This window comes from Lolium perenne, chromosome 2, assembly GCF_019359855.2.
Source record: "Lolium perenne isolate Kyuss_39 chromosome 2, Kyuss_2.0, whole genome shotgun sequence".
In the NCBI taxonomy this organism is placed as follows: domain Eukaryota; kingdom Viridiplantae; phylum Streptophyta; class Magnoliopsida; order Poales; family Poaceae; genus Lolium; species Lolium perenne.
The window spans coordinates 202,998,445-203,010,759 of NC_067245.2; the positions used below are offsets into that span (position 1 = coordinate 202,998,445).

A 12,315-nucleotide genomic window follows, 5' to 3' on the forward strand; every position below is an offset into this window, starting at 1 on the left:
CTTGTGCCTTGGCTGGACTGCATGACACGATGTCGCAGTTGTGCCCAACACCCGCTGCTAGGGGGCAACCCCGTTGCATCCCACATCGTTACTCGACACTTATTCATCATGCACCCTGCACCTGTGGACTCTATCAAAGGAGGATTCCGTGCTCCATAGAGAGGTTAGGCTCTGGGGAAGGAGGAGAAAAGAGTTGTACTAGAGGCGAAGGAAGGAGGATTCTAAGCTCCTCGTGTATTCTATGCAGAATCAAGGAAATCAGACATGCACGACGTAGGGGTTTCGCTTCCAGCATCCTGAACCTGGGTAAAAATTGTGCTTTTGTGTCGTGCTTGATCCTAGTAGCAGCTCCCATCTATCGAACAAAAAAGGGGTGCAAACCCCTGGTGTCCTCTGTCCCGCGGACGAGACAGATGGGTAGATCTGGTCCTTCTTCGATTTCCAAACTTTGGAGGTGTTCGATTAGCTAGGGAGGGAGATCCACAGAGTTGAAGCTCAAGAACTGTGGGAGGGGATAGAGTGTGTTCTTTGTGCTGGTTAGATCTGCGGCTCCCTCTTTTATGAACCACCGGTCTTAGCGATGAAGGCGGAGGGCTGGATGATCCAGCCGCACCGGGATATTGGGAACTGCCGGGGGGCGGATGAAGAGTCCGTTCGCCCCCCTTACTAGGAGGTTGCACACAAAAGAAATTGGGGGGGGGGTGTAAAAACCATTCGCTCCCTGAATGAAATTTACATCTGTCCCCCTTACTGGGAGGTTGTCAACGTTCTGTTGGGGGACGGACATATGCGGCGGAAATATGGTCTCCTGGCACCCCGGATTATCCGACCCAATTTCTTCACGAAAACTTTGGGGAATCTGGTCCTAGCCACCTGGGTGAGGGGGCGGATGATCTAGCCATTGGAGGGCCGGATTATCCGCCCTGTAAAAAACTGCAAACCTCCTTCGTTTCTTTTTCTCAACATGTTCTCATCCACCATTGCTAGAGATCAAACATCCAATAAATAAACCAGATGGTGGATCTTTTGAAAAGGTGGGTCATGTGTTGTTAGCAAACACACAAAACATAGAGATAGAGCTTGCTCTTTCACATGTACTTGAAGTGGTAGTGCACCTCCTGAAAAGGGGCGGTATTACCGGCAAATGTACTAGTACTACCGTACCTAGTAATGGGAACTTGCAGTGCCACTCCTAGGAAAGAACAGTATAACCGGTGTCCACACTGGTATGTCCAGGCCTAGGATAAAACTAAGGCAAACATATGGAGATAGTGATCATGGTTTACCGAGTTAAGCGAGTTACTCGATGAACCTGATTTATCTTGAAATTGTTAACCAACTAAAACTAAAACTAAAATTGGCTGGCTCGTTATACGTTAAGTTTGAGTTGAGCCGAGTCGAGGTGCGAGCTGCTCGTTTGGCTCTCGAGTGTCAAGTTTAAGTTTCATCCAAGTCATAGCAGGGAAATAGGCGACCTTGACACGCATAGGTGCGAGCCACTTTCCATACATAACACAAGGTACAAAATAGTTGAGTAGAGGCTATCATTCCCCCCTCGTCCCCTCCCTCTCCTCCCTCCCATGGAGAGTCTCCTCTGTCGTCCCGACTATTCTCCCCCACCCCAACTCCGGTGGCTTTGTTGGCCGGAGTAGGTGGGGGAGAGGAGGTCGGCCTCCTCCTTCTATGTATATCCATAGTTCTCTTTCTAGGTCTAGGGTTAGGTTGGATCTAGGTCTAGGTTAGTTTTTACCCATGTGGAGTATGGTGAAATGCCCTTGGGAGATTTTGTTGCTGGTGAGCTCGAGATGCTCCTGGTGGTGGTTGAAGGTGGTGCGGTAGCTTGTGGAGCTCCAACGAAAGGAGCCGGAGGCGGGTGGAGGCACTGCATCAACATCCCTCCCAATAAAGCTCGTTTCCATGATTCTGGTCCCCTTCTTCTTGCTCGTCATGGTGACGAGAAAGGCAGGTTTCCAGGACTATGGTTGTTGGGTGTTTGATCTGCGGCAGGGGAGGAGCTATGCTTCTCTAGGGAGAGTCATCACGGCGGCACTCTCTCCGTCGTTCTTGAGAGCCGAATGGCGGCTCCCAACGCTATCGGGGTTTCGGTATCCGAGAGGAACACGGGTACCTCGTCGAGACCCTTGAGGTTATCATACCACAGGGACTAGAAGCAACGATCCAAGCTCAACATCGACATGGCAGGGCAGGAGCGACGCGAGAACAACACGATAGAGAGAGAGACACACAATGTTTTACCCAGGTTCGGGGCCCTCGTGGTGAGGTAAAACCCCTACGTCCTTCCCTGGAGTGGTATTGATCTTGCTCCAAGAGGAGTATGGTGTACAAGCTGGTGGTGCTTCTCTTCCCCAGATCTAGATGGGATCTACTCTAAGTAGAAGACGATGATATCTAAAGAGCATCTAATGCAGTTCAGATCGGGGGGGAGAGAGCCTGGAAAGGAGCCCTCTACTGGGCAGCTGCCTCTCCTTTTATCGTGGCCTTGGCCCTCCTCCCCAAAAAAACTTGGCGGAGGGGAAACAACAAAATGGCCCAAGGAGAAGGACAACTGTCCCTAACCTAACCATGGACTTGTTCCATGGCCACATAAATTGGCTCGGCTCACAAGGAGTGGTTGTGCACGATGTCGACACCCCTTGCTGTACTTGGAAAGGGGTAACAACCAGCTAGCTTTATGCAGGCAAACTTGGACCTTCACTCCTCTTCCGCGTGTGTCATGGCTAGCGTCATCCTCCAGTAGCGTTGCTCCTACGCGCCCGTCTTGTGATGGCATCTTGACAACATCTTCTAAGATACCTCTCACGGAGGGAAGCACCGCAAGGCCTTCTGGTAGCCTTGAAACGACCAAGTCCTGGATCCCTAGCGAGGTGTCTCTTGGCGAGGTGTCTCACCTCTTGTGGAGACCTCCTGTCTCTCGGAGAGGTGCTCCTTGTCTTCTTCCAGTGGGGTTCCGTGGGGGCCCACCAATAAGTGCACATGGTACCCTAAGTTCCATAACACCAACACCACATTTCGCGCTAGCTACGGTGTGCGCCAGTGCCCAAAGGACATCAACCTCCAGCCTATCAAGCCGCATCAGAGGCCCTCAAGCGAAGATGTTGTTGGCTCCCGCCTCTCCGCACCAAGTGGTCACGTCCCCGGCGGCGCAAAGGTTAGCAGCGTCGAGCTCATCGGTGGTAGTCATGGAGCTGGACCTGATTGCTTTTTTGTTGTTTTTCTCAAGGTTCTTTGTGCAAATTGTATGGGTTGTCTTTAGTTTCCACTTTTTCCAGGGCCCTTTATGTAAAATGTATTGCTACCAGTGTTATGGATGGATAGCTCTCGGCCCTTCGAGGTCGATCCCTTGTTCAAAAGAAAAAAAAAATAACACGATGTAGCTATGCTCTCTCTCTTTCATTTTCATTTTACTTTTGCGAACTCTATCAGTATATTCATTTCATGGGTACAGGTTGGAGCTACACGTACGAGTCGACATACCGAGTTTTCCGCAAGAAACGGATAGGCACAACCGCATAAGACCCCCATGATATAAGAAAACAAAATTGGAACGGTGCCGCTACCTGAAGTCATCGTCCGAAAGAAGCTGCCGCAGAGCGACCGAGAACAGGCTCTGGTTTTCCTTGTATTGTTGTTTCTGAATCCTGGAAACCCAAACAAACACACACGCGAGAGGCAGGAGCAGAGCATAGACTGCAGCATGGAAGGATCGAGGGATGCATACCCATCACAAGGCAAGATCCGTCCTTCCCATGCATACTACTCGATGTTTCTTGTGTTCTTGCATACGCCCTCGTCTTCTTTTATTTATATACGGAGTTGTAACCAGGTAGATCATTGTAACCATCAACATTTTTTCTCTTTTACGGTGGTTGCCTCTGAATGCTTAGCTGGAGTTATACTCAAAATTCAAAAAGAAAATTCTCTGAAGTTTGTTAAGTTACTGACGAAACCTGAAATTGATACCATCCCTTGCTATCTCCTGTGAAAAATTGTTTCAGTGCACAACGTGTACCCATACCCACAGGCAATGGTCTACCCGCCGGCGCCACCGATCTCACAGGGCTACCAGACCAACCTTGGTGAAGCAAGCGCTCCCTACAGCAGCTGGTCAGGGCAGCCAGCAGCTCCACCTGATCATGGACCTTACCTGTACCGCTACCACGACGACCCTGACTGCTTCACCTTCTTGAGAGGATGGTATGATGCTTCCCGTGCTCCTTTCTCAGTTAATAATTTTGCATTAACGAACTAGGTGTATTTCTTGGACGTTAATTCGAGAAATCACCGAGACTATGAAGGAAGGACATTGTCGTGAACAGAAACAAACTGTGAAAGAACATGGCAGATTGCTATGGGCTTATACTAGGCCCTGTTGCTGTGCTACTGCTGCTAACCGGTGCCTTGTGATGGCCACTTGCAGTTTGACTGGGCTGTGCTGCTGCTGCTTGTTGGGACGGTGTTGCTACTGACTGCCACTGTGCCACATGCCACACTCTCTACCTGCTTATACATGGACCAGAGCCGCAACCCTTTCTTCTGTTCGGTTACTCCTAGCTATGTATGCCTCCTCTCAAGTGTTCCACATACTTACAGGTGCACGATGTGATATGTAGCTCGACACATATGTATGAATGTATCAGAAGTTCAGAACCCTGTCATCGCTTTGCAACCCGATATGGATGTGTGGAGTCGAGACTGCGAGTGTAATACTAGTTGGGCATGTTTGTTAGCGTGCAGCTATTTTAGGCCTTTTTGAAACATGGCCCTCGCAGGCATGGCCCGTCCAAATCGAGTCTTGAGTCATGTTCCAAATAAAGCTGCACACAACCATTTTTAGAGCATCTCCAGTCGCGTCCCCCAAATGACGTTTGGGGGACGGCGGACAAGAAATGGAGGGTCTCTTTTTTGTACAGATTTTTAGTCTCTTTTTGTCCGGCGCGGTCCTAAACGTCCCCCAAATCATTTATATCGGACGTTTTTTGGGGGACGCGACTGGAGATGCTCTTAGCTCGGTTGATACAAAATTTAGGTGTTTGATTGCACACGTGAAGCTAGCTGCATATGGTTACCTATTACATTGGACTATTGAAGTGGTGAAGTTACCAACACTCATCACTGAATATCAAATTACAACTAGGAATTTAGGTAACCAGTTCGTCAAAAGGAGTGGTAACAGGTAGCACCACCCGAACTTATCCTAAGTGATGCACCACAAGTTAGGCACCAATAGTTTGTGATGCATCCCAAATTCAACATCAGAGGGGTTGATATATACCACCTCTCACAATATTACAAACTAGGGACTAGTTTTAATAAGTCCTAACTAATGGAGGAATATCACACCACCTCCCAAAATATACATGATGTCATCACCAGATCATGACCACCATTGATAGCAGATGAGCAGCAAAGCAGTAGCACTAAGCATAGTGTCCATGTAGGTAGGTCCGACGCTAGCTCTCCGACCGGTTAGTGCAATCTTAGCATAGACGCCACCTTACCGCAAGGTAGTCTACAACCTTGATCAACAAGCTTGGATTGAAGACTTCATCAGGATAAACATACTTGCGCGTGAAAATCATCTTCGTTTGAGCATAGTTCACCATAGGCTTGTTGAGCAAGTCACCAAGCTTCGGGTAGGCCTAAGATCGAGAAGGAAGTGTGTTAGTGTAGATTAATATGTAGGCTACAAAGAAGTGAAACAAAAAAAACAGTGTGATGCTATGTTACCATAAGGTGTTGCCTCAGCTTCTCCTCATCATCTATCATAATTGACGTGATGTCCAAACACCATATGACGTCTCCTTGTTGTCTAATCTTGCATATCTGGTTCCACTTCATTCTCTACCTCTTCCGGTGGTTGTACAGCTGAAGAGCATCTCCAGTCGCGTCCCTCAAAAAACGTCCGGCGCAAATAATTTGGGGACGTTTAGGACCGCGCCGGACAAAAAGAGACTAAAAATCTGTACAAAAAAGCGACCCTTTCCAGTCGCGTTCCTCAAACAGCGTCCGGATGCATGCATTTTAATAGAAGTGACCACCCCATGTGGGAAAAGTAGGTGAGAGAAAGTGTGGGAAAAGAGAATGACATGTGGAGAGTAGGGACTGCATGCATGCGTCCGGACGCTATTTTTGTGTCCGGCGTCCATAGAGTCTCTACCGGGGACGCCGGACATAAAATGAGGCTCTAATTAGCTTTGGGGGATGCGACTGGAACGCATTTTTCTCCATTTCTTATTCGCCGTCCCCCAAACGTCATTTGGGGGACGCGACTGGAGATGCTCGAAGAGTGATCACTGTGATTCTAGTGAATTCAAGAACATCACTGGCGATATTCTGCATCTGGCTTTGAGAAAGATCGGGAGAGCTGACGCATGATGTTTTATGGTAGGTTAACACCGTAAGCATTAATTAATGGGAGTGGTGTTTTGGAACATGGAAGCATTTGCTCCCTATATTTTAAAATGTCTCTTACGCACATTTTAAATTTCAAAAAAAAAAATCCGCACGTGCATCTTTACGTGTTGTGCGCTCATAAAGCTGTTTCATACAAAAATCAACTTATAATGTGATGTGTGTAAAAAGACAAAATGCAGAGCTAAAAACAATGGTTTTCACTAGATAAATTTTCTTTTTTTTCATACAGATCATATAAAATTTTGGTTTTTCGTGAAACTTGACGAACACATATATTATGAAGATGTATTTATAGAATTTTTTATCAAAATTTTACGACACTTCGAAATATAATTTTTGGTAGAGGGAACTTATACATCCGGGAGCTGAATTAAATTTTTGTTAATCTTCCACCTTGTTCTGAAACAGGCCCATGGTAAACCACAGAATTGTGAAACGACAAGAGCGCTCACACGTATTTGTCCAAGAAGTGGACAAGTCTGACATGGGCTCAGAAACCACGTAGCCGCAGGGTGCAGTGCAGAGTGAGTGCGCGCTCGTGCGACACCTGACGCAGATCACGACGGCTCAGGCGAACGGCACGCCTGACACGGCCGAGTGGGACGGCCGCGGCGCATCTTGTCCCTGTTCCATTCGCACCAAAGGAAAGGTTTGCTGCTACTTGCTACGTAGTAGTACTCGTCGTGTGCGGTGCGTGTCCTGCCCACCAGCCAAACCGCGGTATCGCACGTGCGTCCGCCGACGCGTACGGCAGGGCATACAAGCCACACATGTCGCTAGCATCGAGCGTGTGCTGGAGTCGTGGCCCGAACAGGACAGCCAGGTAACATCGTGAACCTATTCGACGATTCAATCGAGTCGTATTGACAGATGCAACAGGGCAAGATTTAGCGTGATTTCGCTGGTATCTCGTCCACACAAAAACCAGGACAGTGTCGGCATACAATACAACTATCATCACAGAACAAGGAAAAACAATGACAAATTATTCCGGTCATGATTAGCCATCGTCCCCGAAATGTTTCTTCCGATCAGGTTCAAATAATAAACATTACAACAAGAGCAACAGCAGCAGCACAATCTACTGTGTCAATGTCAAAAGCAAATGGAGGAGATAGGTACTGCTACGGAGTACAAAGAGAGAGAGAAAGAAACAAAGGTTTGATTGGTTGGTTGGTGGTCCTCGTAAGAAAATGGCACAGGATAAAGGCGGTGGCCATATGACCAGACGCTAAAAGGGAATGATGGACAGAGATGCTCCAGGATAAGGCGCCCACCGACGTGGCTTTTCCTGGCCCTGCCCCTGCCCTGCAAAGGGGAGGGGAGCTGAGGGAGACAGCCCGAGGGCTTGATACTGTCGCAGCGGCCCAGCTCTTGCCCGATTCCGCCGACCATCTGTAAAAGTGATCGAGTATAGGAATGTGGTCAGATGCGGATCATATCATCAACCACACTACTCTGCTGCTCCATATCACCATATGCGAAAAGGAAAATGGTATTCATGAGCATGACAAATGCTAGCACTACTGGTGGGGGAGAACAAAACGAGTACCCAAAGTTGGTTCAAACATCATTTTCAACTACTACTATCAATTCAGACCTTTTGAGAAATCATTCTTTTTTGTTTTAATTAACCATAGCAGAATCTTCTTCACATATTATCTTTTAGTTACAATGACATCTGCCATTAAGAGATCACAAAACTAGGAAACAGATTGCCCAAAGTTGATTTCAAACTAAGATAGTATCACATTTGACACAATGAGCTACAATAACCTATTAAATGGTTACAAGATCAAATGGGCCAAGGAGAAACAAAAGCGATGCAAATTGAAACGATTAAGTTGTAGAACCTACAAGAGTACCAGTAAGATTTTTCAAATAAATAGGATACTCCTAAATGAAAAGACCGGGTAGGTTGAGAAGGATTACCTTTTACAACAAGAAGATACCAGCTTGAACTATAGGATTTTAACAAAATCTGGTGCATCATCCCTTGCCCCAGCAATTGTGCGGTACACATATAGTTTGTGCACTTTGGGGAGTCCTCCATGGCTCTCATCCATTTCACTGCTTTCATCTACCTCATTTATGACCTCCACATTGAGCATTGGCATCTTCGACGCAAGGACTTGGCACCCCTTTTCTGTGACAGTGCACGATGACATCCAAAGGGATCGCATTGTCTCATACTTGGCAACATTCCCCAAGAGTGCAGCGTCACCAAACGGGCTATCTCTAATCTCCAGCTTCCTCAGATTCTTGCATCCTTCCATAACATGCATCATTCCCGCATCACTATCTCCGGCAAATGCTATTGAAAGCATCTCAAGCTGTTTTGCATGTCTTCCAATATGCATGAAAACCTTGTCGGTGAGAAGACCCGATATCGATAGCCGCCTCAGCCCTTCACATTCACGAACAATAGCACCAAAACCTTCATCTAATGGTTGATTTGTCATGGCATCAGGCTTCCCGGGCTCAAGAATACAGAGTCTGAACCGCGTGAAATTTGGGCAGTTCTTAGCTATCGTAATTAGTGCAGCATTGGTCATCTGATGGCAGAAATACAGCAATGAGCTCAATTTTGGACAGCCCACGGATATTGCAACAAGTCCCTCTTCTGTCACTGGGGAATACCCAGCAATATAGAACTCTGATGGGAATACCCTAAGTTCTTGTAGATCCTTGCAAGTGGAGGCCACCACCTGCAAGCCCTTATCTGCAATGCAATCCAGTACCTACAATACAGAGGATAAAGGCTCAAAACCTACACTGAATTGTTCTAATCAAAGCATAAAACATAGTAAGCTGAGCGCAGCAGCAAGGAAACTCACCCAAAGACGCTGGAGCTTCACACAGTGACTGATCATTTTGGTGAGATCAGAAGATTCAAGAGTAGGAGCATAGCTCAAGTTTAAACCTGTTAGTTGCGCACACACAGGATAAATGCATGGAACGCACAAAGGGGAGGCATCCCAAAAGCCCGACAAACTCTTCAACATTTTGCATTTCTCCAATGCAACAGTCAGCCTTTGATAGGATTCAGTCTGGAAATCCTCTGTCAAGTTCCCAGTTCCTAGGTCCTCTAAATTAGGGGTGCGCATTAATATCTTCGAGAGCGTATCTACTGATACAGATCGATTCAACCTCAAACTTCGAAGATTTGGGGACCTAGCAACAAGTCGCTCCAATGCACCAGCATTAACCTCCCCTTTGATACAGGCAAAATTCAGGGAGGCAAGGGATGTGCAGGAATCAGGGAAGCAGGAGAGCCACCTTGGCCCTCTATCGTCCACTTCATTTTCCTGCAAATCTAACTCCCTCAGGAGCCTAGACCAGAGAACAATATATAAAACAATGTCAGTGCATTGACAGCATTACATGGATGTACCAGCTAACAAAAGTACGTTAATGCCTTGAATAAAAGTTAAATGAGTATACATTAATTATCCATTTAACATAATTTGCAGCCTGCCCTAGCAAGTAGGTAAGTGCAAAATAGGCAAGAAAATGCATAGCAGATTGTTTGTATGGGGCATGCGACAATACCAATTCATCCTGGCAAAGGAATTATAGACGAAAACAAGTGATGAACTGTAACATGTAACGAGCTAATTAAAACATAAGAAGCATGGTACATGAATCTAACAATAACAGGAAAAGGTAGTGGAATGGTTTATAAGACAGCAGGTAACACGAAGGTTGAGCAAAACATGAGGAAAATAAATTCAGGACATGGGACGCAACTGGATCATTCAGACCATGAAAGAGTATTTTTGTAATTTGTGATAGTTCGTAAGTAAGAAATGCAAATAAAAAACTGTTGAACAAATCAAAATCCATCCATTCTACTCTAGATGAACACAGAGCATAGGAACACATTCTGGATATAGGCCTCAAAGGAAGAATGACTGCCAGCACCAAAGCAAGAAGCCTCATAGGGAGTTAGAAAAGAGCACCAAAGGCATTTCATATCTTAATTAAGCCATAGCATGTAGATGTATGTACAAACTGCAGAGCCACGGTTCAGAAAACAAGATGCGTTAATGAACTAACAAAATTTGAGGTGCACTCACTTGCAGTGGCTTGCAATAGCCGCTAACCCATCAGTGCTGAACCCCTCGCAGCTGACAAGGATGAGGGCCCTGAACCTCGGGAACGACTTGGCCAGCAGCTCGAGGCTCTCGTCCGACACCACCATCCGCTTCATGCGCAGCTCCTCGAGGCCCACGCAGCCCCTGGCGGCGGCCTCGATCCACGGGCCCGCGTAGCCGCCCCAGTCAGGCGGCACGAGGTTGAAGTCGGCGAAGTGCGGCTTGCCCTTGACCGAGAGCGCCCGCGCGTTGGGGAAGCGCAGCACGACGCGCTCGGGGCGCACGGCGTAGCAGTTCCCCACGAAGACGTCGCGGCGGCTGAGCCGCTCGACCTCGTACCACACCCTGCAGACGAGCGAGACGGCGTTGCGGTCGCGCTGCGCGGGCAGGAAGCTGAATATGTGCTCCACCACCTCCTCCGGGAAGTAGGTCATGGCGCCTTCCCCCCGGAGGACCGCCTTGCTGCTGCCGGGCGGGATCTGCTTCCTTGCGGCCTCCAGGTTATCGAAGATGCTTCCCAAGAGAGCCCAGTGGATCGGACGCAGCTAATGCTCGGGTGGGCAGATCACGGCCCCTGCCAGATTTGCCGAGGAGACACTAGCAAGTAAAGCGAGTGTTGGACAAATGGGTTCCAGATCTGCGGCTTCTAGAGGTAGTATTAGCAGCAGCAGTTACTGCGTCCGCCAGCCATCCATTACCGTATTTAGGCATGCGAGCCCAAGGCCGCCCAGAACGGAGACCGGGCGAAACGAGGCGGGCGGATGGCGACCTGCCGGCCCGATTCCAGCGGCCCCGAAACCTGCATAGATCAGCGACCGTTGAGGCGCTTGCCAGCCCGGGGAACTTGCACGGAAACGGAAATAGTAGATGATAGCGCGTGAGAGAGAGAAAAATGAAGCCTACCAGCAGCAGCAAGTTCAGATCCGCGGCGCCGAGCCCGCCAGATCTAACCCATAGACGCGGCGAGAACTCTGAAGGATCCGCACCCGGAGGAACCTCTCCTCCGGCAATGATCGCGCTGCGCGGCGGCCCGGGCCAGGAGGGCGTAGCTGTGTAGCCGCCGGAGCGGGGTAGAGCCGGAGAAACTCGGCGGGAGGAGCCGGGGAAGCGGCGAGCGGAGGGGGGACGAGCTGTGGGGAGGCAGCGGCGAGGGGAACCGGCGGGGAGGGCGCGGCGAATGCGACGGCGGAGCGGGAGCTAGCTCGGGGAGGAGGTCGCTGCGGTGTGGGAGGTTGGGGAGGCAGAGCGAGCGAGCTCTGGCTTCAGTAGGAAGTAGGACTCGGCGACTCGCACGCGAGGTGAACCGGGTAATAATGGGGGCTGTCCGAGCCCGGTTCGGTCCGGTTCGGGAGAGGTGGGCGGGTCGGTCCGGGCGCGCCGGTGTCCCCATCCACCGGTTCCGGATAAGATGTGTGGTGGTGTCAGAGATGATTTTGCTACGTGCACCTGCACCCACAGTGCCTGAGTAGTAACGTCTAGCGTTTGTGGCCTTTGGGTTTTGAAGAATCTCCAGCGCCCGATGTGGAGACCGTGCAGGCCAGGCCTAGTGTGTCCAGACTCCAGAGATGATGACCAGCGTTTCATTAGTTTTCTTCGTTACCCAAAAATGATTAGATTCGTCCCTGACTCTGTTGCCTGCTCTAATTTCGAATATGCATGTATGGTTTTCCAGGCAAAAGCGCAACAAGCCCAAATTGGCAAACATATACGTTGCCAGCAGAACCTAGCGGCGATCGGGCACCAAGGAAAAGCTTCACTTTCAATGGACGGACACCAGCGGTGT

The 12,315-nt window shown here is 48.9% G+C and overlaps 1 protein-coding gene across 2 annotated transcripts; it reads right to left on the minus strand.

Annotated features, from left to right (window-relative positions):
- Window positions 1–7,413: 7,413 nt before the first annotated feature.
- LOC127321244 (transport inhibitor response 1-like protein Os04g0395600) lies at window positions 7,414–11,814 on the minus strand. 2 transcript variants are annotated; one of them, XM_051350281.2, is made up of 6 exons: window positions 11,436–11,814; window positions 11,231–11,331; window positions 10,515–11,106; window positions 9,273–9,768; window positions 8,368–9,176; window positions 7,414–7,830 (listed from the first exon to the last, which is right to left on the minus strand). In XM_051350281.2, the coding sequence occupies exons 3-5, from the start codon at window positions 10,964–10,966 to the stop codon at window positions 8,397–8,399; spliced, it is 1,728 nt and encodes a 575-aa protein (XP_051206241.1). In that variant the 5' UTR covers window positions 10,967–11,106; window positions 11,231–11,331; window positions 11,436–11,814; the 3' UTR covers window positions 7,414–7,830; window positions 8,368–8,396. The 2 variants fall into 2 exon arrangements, with proteins under 2 accessions (XP_051206241.1, XP_051206240.1); XM_051350280.2 differs by having other exon boundaries at window positions 10,515–11,331.
- Window positions 11,815–12,315: the final 501 nt, after the last annotated feature.